Consider the following 14518-nt stretch of genomic DNA (forward strand, 5'->3'; position numbering starts at 1 on the left):
CAAATTCAGTTGCATGGCCAATTCGGTCTTGCTAGGACCAAATTCAGTTGCATGGCTAGCAACCTAGAGGCTTATGTATGGGAATGAGTCCACTTGGTTGGGTGGCCCTTTTTTGAGTAGACCTTCTTGTGGGCAGGCCTATGGGAAGGTACTCTAAGGTTGACAAATTGGAAAAGTTTAAGCTAAGTGAGATCAAGAGACTCAATGAGAGACAGAGCATTGGGTAGACACAAAGTGAGATGGGAGAGACGCATTGAGACATGTGGGAGCATTGATTTTGAGATGCCACCACAATGTGATAACTCAAGCATGTATGGAATGGAACAATGATTTGATGGAAATTCTTGGACAATATATGTGGGAGGGGTCGATTGGCACGATCCCCTCATAAAGGATTGATTGGTCCAGAGTTTGGCAAACTGGTTTGTGTCCATTTTCATCAAATGACATAATGCATTAGTGCATGTGCTGCAGTCATCTATTGCCGCATCCCATATGAGAAAGTAGATGTGAATCTAGCTTATCTCAAACATCCCATAGTTGTGGGTAAAAGTAGAAATGATGACAATGTGATCTCTAATGCTTTGATTGAACGGGAAACTCTTCAACCTTTGACAATAGCTAAGCAATTAAAGAGGTCAACATTAGAAGATATAATGATGGATAATCTCACGGGTCTTAGCTTTTCTACAAACACTCCCTCGGGAGAAGAAGAGTTTTTGGTTTTCTTGATACCATTGCTCTGCCATCTAACAAGCATCAAGTGTAACAAATCTTGGAAACTATCAAAAGAGCAAAGGGTATTAGATCTTAGGGTCTTGAGTCAATCTTAAAACTCAGGTATAAGATTTCATACACCTACTTGCATAGAGTTCCTTTCCCTCGTCAACTAGATGTTGGCCAACAGCCTCATGTTTTTCAGATGTCTACAATGGGCCCTAAAAGTGGGGTGGACTTGGTTAATTGTATACCTCTTGGAGTTGACATGCAAGATATGTGGGTGCATTTTGATCATGTGCATCGAGTGGAAGGATAGTTCACTATGGTAACCCATGTTTATGATCCTTACATTCAAGATGAACATGCCATTATTATTTTCTCCAATATACCTTGTGATCGCATCAATTTGTCAACGGTGTTTCCCACTGTTCACTCAAAAATTGTCTTCGCTCGGTTTTCTTTGCTCGTTGATTGGAAATCCTCGCCAATATGCATAATAGTAAGGGACTCTTTGACCTAGTACTTTATTTACAATTAATTGGTAGGCAGCTTCTTATCTGGGTTTTAATGCCTAATTAAGCCCAACGGGCAATACTTTACTATATGGTACCCTTTTCACAACTTGTGACTCTGGACACTGTGTACATTTTTCTTTAGATGTTTTTGTTTCTTCATTTGATATAACTTGGTTGGGAATAGGGTTCCACATGGTGGGCCCTACCTCCCACCATGTGGACCCTCTCCTAGGGTTGGGGGAGGGCCACACACACACACTCAAGTAAGTTTAGGAAAGTTACAATTTCTCATGAATGCATAACTTACATAGACGGATCTTAACTTAGCCTTGTAATTTGGAATCACGGAGTAACCCCTCCCTCCCTTTGGTTTAGTAGTATCCAAACTGAGCTTCTTTGATATAAGTTGTTACATTCCCTCTGTATGCAAAAGTCATTCTGAGGTCTATGAAGACCTTAGACAATGTTTCTTGAATTAGACTAGTAGCCCCACATGTTTGTGTGCATGCACACAAACCTACCTTGATACTAATATTGGGGGGGTTTCTCATAGGGCTACTCTAAAAGAACCTTTGGTTACTTTGTTATACACACTTGCTTGATCACACATCTCTACATTGCATAGGGGCCTTCATTATACCTAGTCACATGAGGGTAGGTTAGGAGGCATTCATTTTAGAGTTGTTTTTGTACCTGGAAAAATCCTTATCTATCTCTCTCTCTCTCTCTTTCATAGAAATACTACCTCTTGCCTTCTCCCTTGCAAGCTCATGCCTGTCACCTCTCGTGGGTTCAAGCTTGATGCCCTAAATCCCTAGCATATGCTTGCGTTACAACACGTTCTTTCAAGCCCATCACACACACACACACACACACACACACACACACACACACACACACACAACCACAAAACTTATGGAATCACAAGCTAGGCTTGCCATGCTTCACATAGCCACACGGCCTAGGAAATTCATCATGTGTGTCATATTTACACCCTTTTGGGTTTTGCATCTGACAAAAAGCCTTCATATGATACGCCCTCATAGGGCTCTTCTCTTCATTGCTCGCATGCCCATGGCTCTGATAGGATGCTACACACACACACACACACACATGGGCCATCATTTTTTCTACATGAGGATTATTGCTCTTTCCCCAATAGTCAACCTAAATACAGTCCTTCTACATCCTCACTACCTTCAGCGCGGGCCTCCCACTCCATGGCAATCACAATTTGAAGTTGGATTCCACCTCGTCACAAGCCTATGCTTGTGTAGCAATGGCTTTAAAGGAAGTATGGTTCTCAATTTGGTGTAGAGAAAAATTTACTATTTGAGGGTTGTTGTGCATGAAACTACTACCTTGGAGTTCACATAGAAGCTTCTTGGCCCCTACTCCTACATACAACCAAGGTCAACCATGGAGAGCTCCATGCAGGTTTCCCTTCAGTAGCTTTGAGAAATTTTTTGCATTATGTCTTGAGTTGATATCAATAGCATGTCGGTTACTTTGATAACACTCGCTTTCCATTGCCTATTACATCTCTTTGTTGTTGGCTATGATGGTGATTGACAGGTATAGAAGGAACCCTTAATCTTAAACACTTTTGCAAAGATATGATCAACTAAAGATGGAAATCCTCTCTCTTGCTTTGCTCTGTATTTCATACCGGTGTTCCATTTGTTTGGATGAATTTTGTAGCTCGTGTCCTTTTGTACTTTTTCATAAGTAAAGACAACTCTGATGCTTCTTGCACCACCTATCATCTTTAAATTTTGATTTTACCTAAGTTGGCTTACACTGTGTTTTCCCTCACCTTTAGGGCATTAACTCAGGTTGATGGGATGTTGCACTTGCGGCACTAGGGTATGATTGCAGCCTACATGCCCCCCCCCTCTATTGTACAAGGTCTGCTCCTCTATATCAAGGAGCCATCCTTCCATAAAACTCTATTTGATGCTGACAAAGGTGCTCTTGTAGTAGATGAGTCTACTAATCTTCTAGTGCTGGCCCAACTTGACATCCCTTCTTGGTTCAACATCAATGCAATGTCTAGAGAAAAGCCTGCAGCCTGTACCTCTAGGCCTTTGGACATTGTTGCCCACCTTGGTTCCATACAGGATGATGACGGTAGAGAGCATAGGGAATGGCTGGACCCGCATGGCAAGAAGTTGTGTAATGATCCCCTCATTAAGCAAAGGAATTAGCATCTACTTCAACGAGCTCCCTCCTTGTGATTATCTTCCCCTACCTCCACCACCAACTTGTTGTTTCCAGATGTTTTGGATGATGATGAAGTTGCTATCACCTCTCAAAACTTCTCAGTGTCCTTTCCCTCCTTTGGTATTGCAAAAAAAACATTTTGAAACCTACACTGATCCTTACATCCCTGCTAGACTCCTTAAAGTATACTTAGGTGAGGCCAACCATAAGCCCTACACTCTTGTAACTTTGTGCTTCTTTCTCTCCTAATTAAAGGGATCTTGCTCACACTTATCAATGACACGGGCAAAGATGTTGTGAGGATAGGACTACAGCAGGTTCTTGAAAATAATTGCTCCAGTATCATTGAGTCTTACTTAATGGCATGCCCCTTTACTATGGGTGTCTTTGAGGCACAGAGATGCAATGCTACTTTGGGCTACCTCCTTGGTGTGAAGGGCTTAATCAGCACTACTAGCAAGGACTCCAGTTATACAACCCAACTCTAGAATGTTCACAGGAAATTCATAAAATGTGGATGTGACCATGTTGGGGAAGGAGACTTTTGCAAGGATGCTAATATCCTTTGGTTTGATCATGCTCTGTGGATGATTATGCATAACCTCTCAACCTTCTTCCCTACCCCTTGACTTTAAAAATCCATGTTGAATTTTGTGAGGTGGATTGCTATTGAAGCACAGGAGGCTATCAGGGCTCTGTTAATCCATCTTAATTATAGGGAAAAGCTCAAAGACGCATTGAATAAATTAGTTTTATTTGGACAACTGTATACCTCCAATAACAATTTATTTGAGGTTCATACTTATATCAGAAAATCCATTGTCCCTAATAAGGATTTGGCTTATGATGGCAGGACCCCTAAGAGGCCATGAGCAGATCTCCATAGGCATGAAAGAGGTAGAGGAAGACATATGGGAGCCAACACGCTCACCCATTATGCACCTATTCCCAACCCTATCTGGACTACACCATCCCTAGTTGACTCTATTGGTAGCTGCATGACGCTCACTACCTCTCTAACCCCTAATATCTCCACTAGCATTGGGCAACCCTTTGCAATCGCTATTTGTCATGTCCGCCAGGCTTTCAATCGTAATTGAATCCCTAATGCAAAGTCTTTAATGTACAACTGATGGGTGCTCTTTGCTACAGGTGGTCGAGGATGCTACTAGGAGATTATGTCTTGTCCTATCAACTAGAAAAATCGGTAGGCTCTTTTTTCTCTATCAAGTATTGTAACTCCTTGATGGACTCACCTAGTCTCAAATCCTTTTTTGGCATCTTATTTTTTGGGATGAATTTATTTTTAAAACCTTTATGGGATGATTGTATGTTCACTTGGATCTTAATGCCCTCCCTAAAGCTTATTCTTTGTAATAAAAAGAAGTGTTCACTAATGCCCCCTTGGATAATTGCTGCTCATGTATGCCATCTAACCCTAGTTTTGTCCCAATGCTTGGTCATGTACTGATAGGTATAGAGAACCTGTTGTTACCGCCTAAGGCTAAGAAAATCCTCCAATATGGTTTGAATCATACATGGGAAGAGATATTTTCCACTTTGCTCTAGTTAATGTCTGAAAAATTTGTGCTTTTACTTACCTCCCATGCTTGACAAAAGCTGCTCCAAAAGCTATTCTATGATTATTGTAATGTTTGGCTACCAAAAACGTGTGGATATGTTCCTGATATTGATATGCATTTGATTTTTCATAAACTAAGAAGTTGATTTTAATTACCAGCATTGATAATGCCCAAAATAATCCACTCTTTATTTGCAAAGTATTCAATCAGAAATTCAAAAAAGGCTTTCTAGCAATGACTTTGCTCCTTGCTTTTAGGACCCCTCCCTTCTTGTAAGGGACATGCTGTAGAGATTGAAATTACCCTGTATTGCTCCGTTTCTTTTTCTTATGGCTTCTTACAAACTACACAAGAGTAGTTTCAAATGGCTTACATGTGGGGCCAAGAGTGCTTACTTTGAAATATACTTGCTCATGTCCTGCATCCTAAAGACTTGACTCCCAAAACTAAAACAAAGGTGAAGAAGTCTTAACCAAAAAGAAATTCTTTTCCATAATCTTAAGATTTAATCCTGGTGGACTGGTGACTCTGTTTATAGCTGCATTTTGAATTTACCAAAGGAAACTTCCTCCTTCTTCTCTGTAGATATTAAAAAATGTTACGAGAATATCCCACATTTTGGTAATTTTGGGCTAATACCCCTATTGAATGACCTAATTTTTTATGCCTTTCAATCAGTGGGTTTCCCTTTTATCTCCTTCAAATTCTTCCCCACTATTTGTCAAGAAGGGGTTTGGTCAAAAGTCAGATATAAGTATGGGCTTTCTTTTTTTCTTAATGAAGTGATCAACATGAACTCCTGGTTAATTAACCATATGTATGAACAAACTAATGGGATCCCTATGGGCTTATCATGTTTCCCCATATGGTGTAATTTCTACCTACATGCCCTGCTCTTGTCTCTTGATATTAGGGACAAATTACCAGAGATTTCTCATCCTTTAGATACTTTGATGACATTCTAGTATGGATAGATTGTCAAAATCTAGACTTATTTTTGTCTAAGATGAGAATTTATCCCTTTGAAATGATTATTGAAGGGCAAAATTCACTAGATGCCACTTTTCTTAACCTCTACTTATCTAATAAGGATGGTAAAGTACATAAATCATTGACCAAAAAAGAGGCCTTGCTACCTTTTGCTCATATTAGATACATTCATAGGGCTAGCAATAGACCTAGTATGTGAGCACACAAGGTTATCCTATCACAAATAAAACCCATTTTGTTTTGAAATAGCAACTTCCTACATGCTTGTGAGGACATCCTTCAACTAGTGATTGCTTTTTGTTGCAATGGTTTTGAAAAGACTAAGCTTTGGAGACTGATCCGGCATGCCCTACAAGGGTATAGTTCCTCCATATTTACCTGTGATCCTCTAGATGTCTTGCACAATCTGTCTCTTCGTGGTGGGCACTAGGACCACACTGAGACCAAAATACTGATTTACTACCTTAGGGCTCATGCACCTACCTTGGCATAAGAACCTACTCTTAATTTTTATTAAGGAAATTAAAAAAACACCAATTTGTATTCCAATACTTAGATTGTTTCATGGGCAATCATTTATTCTACATGAGGATTATTGCTCTTTTCCCCAACTACTCCTTGTGGGTCGTCCCACATGCAATCCTTCTACATCCCCACTACCTGCAGTGCGGGCCTCCCACTCCATGGCAGTTACAATTTGAAGTTGGGCTCCACCTCACCACAAGCCTATGCATGCATAGCAATGGCTTTAAAGGAAGTATGGTTCTTGGATTCAGCGCAGAGGGAAACTTATTATTTGAGGGTTGTTGTGCATGACACTACTACCTTGGAGTTCACAGAGAAGCTTCTTGGCCCCTACTCCTACATACAACCAAGGTCAACCATGGAGAGATCCATGCAGGTTTCCCTTCAACAGCTTTGAGAAATTTTTTGAATTATGTTTTGAGGTTACATCGATAACATGTGGGTTACTTTGATAACACTTGCTTCCACTTCCTAATACATCTCTTTGTTGTTGGCTGTGATGGTGGTAGGTATAGAAGGAACCCTTACTCTTAAACACTTCTGCTCAACTAAAGATGGAGATCTTCTCTCTTGCTTTGCTCTATATTTCATACCAATGTTCCATTTTTTAGTTGAATGTTGTAGCTCTTATCCTTCTATACTTTTTTCATGAGTGATGTTGGCTCTCCTACCTTTTGCAACCCACACACACACACACATTGAATTTGATCCAAAATAAATTTCTCAAATGCTACGCATTTACTTCATATGCATGTTTGGTCTTACTCTCTCTCTCGGGCACACACACGCACCCACAAACACACTTGCAGACATCTACAACTCGTAAGCTAACCACTTTTCATTGTAAGGCTCGTGATGATACAACATCCACATGAGGTTGCAACCATTGGACATAGTTTCGGCCTCATCAAGCTGAATAGTGATGGAAGATCCCCCAAACACTCTCAGTACAACTTTGGCAAATTTTGAGATTTTAAAACTATTCTTATGATTGGATATCGTTGCTATATGATTGGGTAAGACTAATCAATTTGACTGTCTAAATTTGATTATGGTTGTATAGCTATAGATTATTGAGTTTTGATAACTGTAGTCCTTATGTAAGCACCCGGAAAGAGGTGGTAGTTAATGGTTTTTTGAAAAATAGTCCATAAAATACAGGAAATGCTGCCCAATTTTCTCAAACAATGTCAAAAATTTCTTTATGGGATTGAAAATATGGGGATTTTACTAAACACATACTCACATAGGTACTGTAATAATAAATGATATGTATACCAAATACCCGGGGCGATCACTTATCAAAAGACCCCTATATCACGTGCGTTCAAGAGGTAATTAATAATACCCCAATATACATACTATACTTACACTGTGAGCCTATTTAAAAAACCCCCACCCCCCTCTGTATGTATACATTTTTATACATTTTGGTCTTTTAATAATCCTCTCCGATTAACTCACGTGATATCATACACATTCTAAAAAGTGACCGCCCTGGGACCAAATAAACTTTCAATAGATGAATCTTAAGTATCCATAAAAATTTCTTTAGGTGAGTGAGTAATACTAGATTCTCTCTTTTGGCCTAACAACTTGGCTCTTAAATGAAATTTGATCTATAGCATGGTCTAAATTGTCTAGATCTAGAGGTTGTTTCTTTCCATAATTTTGCACATAGCTATGCTCATATTATATATGCTAAATGCTTCCCTCACACTCATGATCTCCATGTTTCCCTGTGATAGGTTTCCTTGGTATGTAGCGTTCAAACTCAATAGGTGTTGCACCATCTTGATGAAGCACACAAATTTGATTTATAAAGTTGTATAGCTACTCGTCTAACTTTAATGCCTAATATACGGCTCTCCTACTGGATTCAAAAAATATATATTCACTACTTACATAGTGCAAGGACACTCTAAAGAACAATCTAAAGAGAATAAAACCCTAAAGAGAAAATAAGCAAAGAAAAACACAAATGTATCAGGGTGCACTCAATCATCTCTATTTATATGGACACAAAAAGTCTTTTGACTTTCCACTTCCATGGGTCTTTTCATTTCCTAAACTCGCCCTTCACTTATGCACTTAAGATGTTTTGAAAGGATTTTTAATTTTTTGAGATTGGGGATACCTAATCGTCTAACTTTAATTTATAATGGTTGTGTAATTATAAATTATTGAGTTTTGATAGCCTTAATCCTTATGTATGTGTCTCAAAAGAGATGGCAATGACTGGGTTTTTGAACAATAATCCATAAAACATAGGAAATTTTGGCAGCTGCCCAATTTTCTCAAGACGCTCTCGTAAACTAAAGCTTGGACAACCATCTGCATGCTGAATAATTCATGCTCTATGTACATACACTTGTCATATTTAGGATTGTGTTTGAAGATTCAACAATCGAAACTCAAAGGATTCGGCAGGTGGTTTTTTAGATCCAAAAAAGTATCTAGCTTTTGCATGTCTTCAATTCTTAGGTGGGGGTCTCTTGAGAGATGGGAAGAAGTCGTTGATTATGAAAAATGACTATATTACAAACACAATGCTGGCAAATTTTTCAAAAGTTTGTAGTTTCACATGTGTGCACACAAGGATGCTTATGAGGAAATGAGTGATAGATGATGATACTAATGAAAGTTTGCTTGTTCCTTTTCGAGTCTAACAACCTACGTTCTAAAAAATTGAGAAGGTTTTTGGCATATCTTGATCATGGATTCATAAATGCATGAGCATTTGTATGAACACACAAAAATTGTAATAGAGTTTAGCATTTTTAATACATATTATTTGAGAAATTTGTAGCTACTTCTTCTTGATCTAGGCTAATGTCGCTAATTGTGATGGGTACTTGGATACGTTGGTAAGGCAGCCTTATATTTGGACTTGAGCTATAAGACTGAATATATATTGGCATCATATATGTGTTGTAATGCACATTCTAGAAGATGAACTCTGAGAGAACTTTCATCATTACTTAGGGGTGTTTGGGTTACTAGTAGACAATAATTGTGTTGAAGCCTCGTTAGACGTGGGTATATAGCTTGGAAATGCAAAGCATCTCTCTTTTTGTTTCTTTTAGATGTAACACTCTTGTACTTGTCATGCTAGACAATTCAAACAAAGATTAAACTTTAGGAAATTCCAAATAACATGAAGGCTAGAGCATGTGTACTGAATCTAAGGCTGGGAGATGTAGCCATTTAATTTTATCGTTTAAAATTAGCATGATGAAATCTTCAATCTGTAAAGGATTTCACCTTCCAAAACGACTTGATGTAGCATCATAAATGCATGATAAACACTTATTCATTTATTAGGCTTTGACCTAGCTAAGGCAAGCTTGGGCTGGAACTACTTGTGGAGATGGACTTATAACAAACATCAGGATCACTTTTGAGGATGACACTGCATACATTTGTAACATAAATACAACGCAAAATTGAAGTTTGATTTAAAGTTCTACATAGAATTTTTATCCACACAAGGTCAACAAAAAGCTGTGAAGGTTTTGGTTCGTTCTTTGGTTGGATAGCCTCAATCCTCATGTGTGGTTATCTTAGGGGAGGTGGTGATTGAATTTTTTGAAACATCTTTTGAAAAACATTCAAAATGCTTTCAATATTTGAGATAAAAGTTTAAATGTACTTCATCTCTGCTTAGTTGTTATTTTCTTTGTAATTTCTAAGAGTGATAACAAGGGGAAGGGGTCATTGTGAAACTTGTCTTCCTAAGTAATGCCAATATTGGCGTGCTTGTGTTTCTTGGATGGTGGCAGGTAAGAGTCTCCTTCCTTGGGATTATAATGGCAATTGCAACAATAGCAATAGGTCATCATCCATAAGTTGATTCCAATTGTTGACATTATGGGAATACTATTGTAATTTTTATTTTATTTTATTGTCCCTCAATGATAATTGTATACAAACTCAATGAATATTTTGCAAAGTCTAACTTGCATCTTTTTGCAACCTTTTATTCTCATTTTTGTACATATGACTTGGTCTACTTCCATTGAATGGTTCAATAGATTGTGCATGCCAACAAACTATTGCTTGGTAATCAATCACACACACATACTTCTTTGGCTCTATGGAAGCTCCGAGAACCCCCCCACCCCCCTTATCTTGTCGGATCAATCTCAACGGTATCCCTCTCATTTAAGTAATAGATCTCGAGTTCAACTTGTCAAATCGATCTCCAATGTCTCGTGGGATTTTTTCTACGACATTAGAACGTCTCCTCATGTGTGTGTATGTGTGTATGTGTAGAGAGAGAGAGAGAGAGAGAGAGAGAGAGAGAGAGAGAGAGAGAGTTTGCAGAGTGCTTTTGTTGGAAATGCCTATCTTTTAGAGGTGTGGCTACTTAATATTTTGGAAAAGGGTGGCGTTACAAGTCAACATACTAAAAAGAAACCAATATCGAAGAAGCTCAAGCACGAGTTGGGGAGGTTTTGGAAACTAAGGAGGCCACAAGCCAAATGTGATTTGTTCGCGGGTAGTTGAAAGTGGAGCGAATAGTTTATTTTGGAAAGGCATGCTAACTAAGGCCTTGTCACACTGGAAGAAGCTCCCAACTCCCTTTTGGAAGTGTGGCCAACTGCTTGGTGTCACACAAAAATATATTCAAAAAGCTACCTTCATCCCCTGACAAATGGACTTTAGCCAAATGATAGAGCTCATTTTTGGAGGTGTGGGTATGTGCTTTGTGTCACACATAAAAATAATAAAAAAAGCTGCGATCATCCCCTAACAAATGGACTTTAGTTAAATGAGTGAAAACCCTACCACCTTTAAGGCCACTAGTATGGCCGGTTGCCTTCGATGGCCCCTCTCTCTCTCTCTCTCTCTCTCTCTCTCTCTCTCTCTCTCTCTTTATCGCGTGCACAGAAGCTCGTCTTATTTTTGGACTTTAGCCTTCAACTTGCAAATCTCGACACTTGTAAAGGGCTCCCATTTCCGCCAAATTATGTTAGTATAGATGACCTTGAAAAGTTGGGCGGGTAGTCTAAGCCTTCCTTATGACGTTGTCTCGTGGCCATCTTCAACTTTTTGTTGTGGCAAAGCGCCCCAATGTGGCAAGGGCCTAAGGGCGCGTTTGCATGTGGATATGCTGCCCCTGCCCAGCAAATGTCAACTTCTCTCTCTCAACTCTGCCAAAATTGGCAGAGTTGGTGCTACCCTGCACAAGAGTTGGCGTGCTAAACTGCTCTAAAAGTGATCTTTTCCTTCGGCCAGCCGTGAAGAAATCTTTTACTGTGGACACTCTTCAGCCCACACGTTCCTGAACTGAAGTGGGTCAGGACGGAATCTGGATCTACTTATAAAATGCGACACCGGCTTTCAACACTTCAAATGGGCGGCGAGTCATCTCCATGGGCTCCCAGAAAAGCCATCATGTACCTCATTTGTACACCCCTTCCTGCCCAAAAACAACGCATGCCCATGTTCTCCTTCAGGTAGCTCCTTATCCCGCTCACAGATGTGTGTGTGTGTGTGTGTGAGAGAGAGAGAGAGAGAGAGAGAGAGAGAGAGAGAGAGTTACGGTAGTTAGCAAGCAAATTGGTGCCTATAGGAGTGTGACTCATGTTAACACGGATGCAACAGCAGTTATCTATGGGGCACCTCACACACTTAAACATCGATGAATCCTTGGGTTTACTGGCTCCATGGGATTAGTACAACAATACTAGGATCAAGTTTGGGACCATTTGATCTCATCTACAGAGTCTTAGATGTGCTTTACCTAGACATCATACCTAAGGGGGAGGACATTGAGCAGATCTGTCTCAAGGCTGTAGAGTAGGCCTTCGTTTCATGTGATCCGCTGATCTGAAGTTATCACAGCTAAATGGAGTAATGGGTGCTTGTCGATGGACATGAGATCCTAAATACATTATTGGGGTCTTCACAGCTGGCATTTGCAAGACTAGGAAATACTGGCAAGATTGTTTCTTATTTTCTCGATAGTACGGATCGTGTATAAACTTACAATGTTTTATAGAGCTCTGTATTGTGAAATCAAGTTTAATCATTGCAATTTCAACTTGTTTCCTTTGAGCCTCCAAAAGCTCATTGCAGATCTCGGTCCTTAGAGGGTCTTGGAGTGTGCTTCCCTTTTAAGCACTTCCAGTTCTTAGAGGGTGCTTTCATTCTGAGTGTTTTTCCTTAAGGTAGCTTGATGGATGATTGGGAAAGTTGAAGTATGCACATCAGCAGTTTGTGCAAGTCCTTAATATATTGTATTTCTCATTTGCATGGTTTGTGCAGGAAAATTGTTGGTTGAAGGGGTGAAGTCTTTGCAAAAGCAGTGAGCATGGCTACATTTCTCTCTCATTAAGCTGGAAGACCATAAACAGGGCATGTTTAAGATCGGTTCCAGCATGTTTACAATCGGTGAACATACATAGTGTACATAATGGGCTGCGTGCTACTGAAATATGCAAGTTCCGCTGATGAGGAGAAGCAACTTGCAGATTTGCAGGAAACTGAAGGCACAGATTTTCCAGGGAGCAATTATCAGTTTTCCGATAGGAGTCAATGGATGGCATCACAACTTGAGCTCGAGAAGACAAGAGTGAAGGATGTGATTTGGCCAGGTACCCATGACTCCGCAACGGATAAAATTGGATTGCCATACACAACAAGGCCTTTCGCCCAATGCCAAACTCTTTCTATTTACAGACAGCTTCTACAAGGGGTTCGTGTGCTTGACATCAGAGTAGATCAAGATGGGTTTGTTTGCCATGGCATACTTACAAGCTACAAGATAGATGTCGTAATTTGTGCTGTGAAGCAATTTTTGAATGAGACGGTGGCAGAGTTTATTATATTGGAAATACGCACAGAGTATGGACATAACGATCCTTCTAATTTCGATGTTTGGCTTATAGAGGAGCTCAAAGACTTCCTCATCAAGCAAGATGAGTCCGTCTTTGAGAGGACATTGAGCGAGCTTTTACCTAGAAGAGTGTTTTGCATATGGAAGCCAAGGAGCTCACCGCCACCATTGGCATGTAGCCCGCTGTGGAGCGGACAATATCTGAGAGACAATTGGATAGATACCGATTTGCCGTACACCAAATTCATGAGCAATTTGTGCTTTTTGGCTAACCAACCACCAGCAGATGAGAGATGTTATTTTTACAGGGTCGAGAATACGTGCACTCCACAGGCTAGCAGTGCGGTTGCATGCGTGAAGCCAGTGACCTCGCGCATACAACCGTACGTCCGACTCTTCATTTCTCAAGCCTACAAGAGGGGTCTAGGTGACTACCTGCAAATCTTGTCTTCTGATTTTATTGAGGATGATTTTATAGATGCCTGCATTGGAGCCACTCTCGGAAGGTTGGAGTGTTGATGTACATTAGAAAGGTCTCCCTCATGCCGTTCTCAAAACGAGAGTGGTTGGAAGCCTGCTCAAAGTGAATAAATTAGCATCTTCCCACCCCATTTGTTGCAAGGATATTTGCCAGTCTGTGTATCCTTGTTTGTTGTAGTTATAGTGAAATGTAATATTTTTGTGTGTGTTGGAAGTTATATTGAAGGAGGAACAAGGACTGCAGTGCAAGTTTGTATGATATAATTGTATTGACAAAGCTTCCCTTGTATTGCCACTCGGTTGATCTAGAATGTCTAGACACAAGAAGATTTAGAAATTTTCTCATGTAAGAAAGCGGAGTCTTTTTCAATGTTTTTCATACAATGCATAACATCATGAGCTTCTGCTCGAGAGGCACCACATACCTAGCTAGGTACGATTGGGGGCAAGGGACCCCCGGCCCCCCCACCGGGCCGGCGGTCCCCTGCCCCCAATCGTACCTAGCTAGGTATGCGGTGTCTCTCTCACAGAGACTCATGATGTTGAGGTAAGTCACAATGTGGGAATTATTGTGAGAATTTGTCCAAAACTTCTTGTGAGAGTTGTTTGTTCGGTTTTAAGTCCAGTGCTTTGTACTT

At 40.0% G+C, this 14518-nt stretch overlaps 1 protein-coding gene across 3 annotated transcripts; it reads left to right on the plus strand.

Annotated features, from left to right (window-relative positions):
- The first annotated feature begins 11713 nt into the window (after positions 1-11713).
- Positions 11714-14167, plus strand: LOC147454775 (uncharacterized). 3 transcript variants are annotated; one of them, XM_086516607.1, is made up of 3 exons: positions 12073-12528; positions 12631-12732; positions 12830-14167. In XM_086516607.1, exon 3 carries the CDS (start codon positions 12978-12980, stop codon positions 13917-13919), a length of 942 nt encoding a protein of 313 aa, XP_086372733.1. In that variant the 5' UTR covers positions 12073-12528; positions 12631-12732; positions 12830-12977; the 3' UTR covers positions 13920-14167. The 3 variants fall into 3 exon arrangements, with proteins under 3 accessions (XP_086372731.1, XP_086372733.1, XP_086372732.1); XM_086516605.1 differs by lacking the exons at positions 12073-12528; positions 12631-12732 and adding an exon at positions 11714-12018; XM_086516606.1 differs by having other exon boundaries at positions 12073-12732.
- The last annotated feature ends 351 nt before the right edge of the window (positions 14168-14518 follow it).

Source organism: Adiantum capillus-veneris, chromosome 7 (genome assembly GCF_014529385.1).
Source record: "Adiantum capillus-veneris isolate H3 chromosome 7, ASM1452938v2, whole genome shotgun sequence".
Lineage (NCBI taxonomy): Eukaryota > Viridiplantae > Streptophyta > Polypodiopsida > Polypodiales > Pteridaceae > Adiantum > Adiantum capillus-veneris.

Excerpts from the sequence above, each read along its gene's own strand:
- LOC147454775 (XM_086516605.1), top strand. The coding sequence starts at position 12,978 with ATGGGCTGCGTGCTACTGAAATATGCAAGTTCCGCTGATGAGGAGAAG.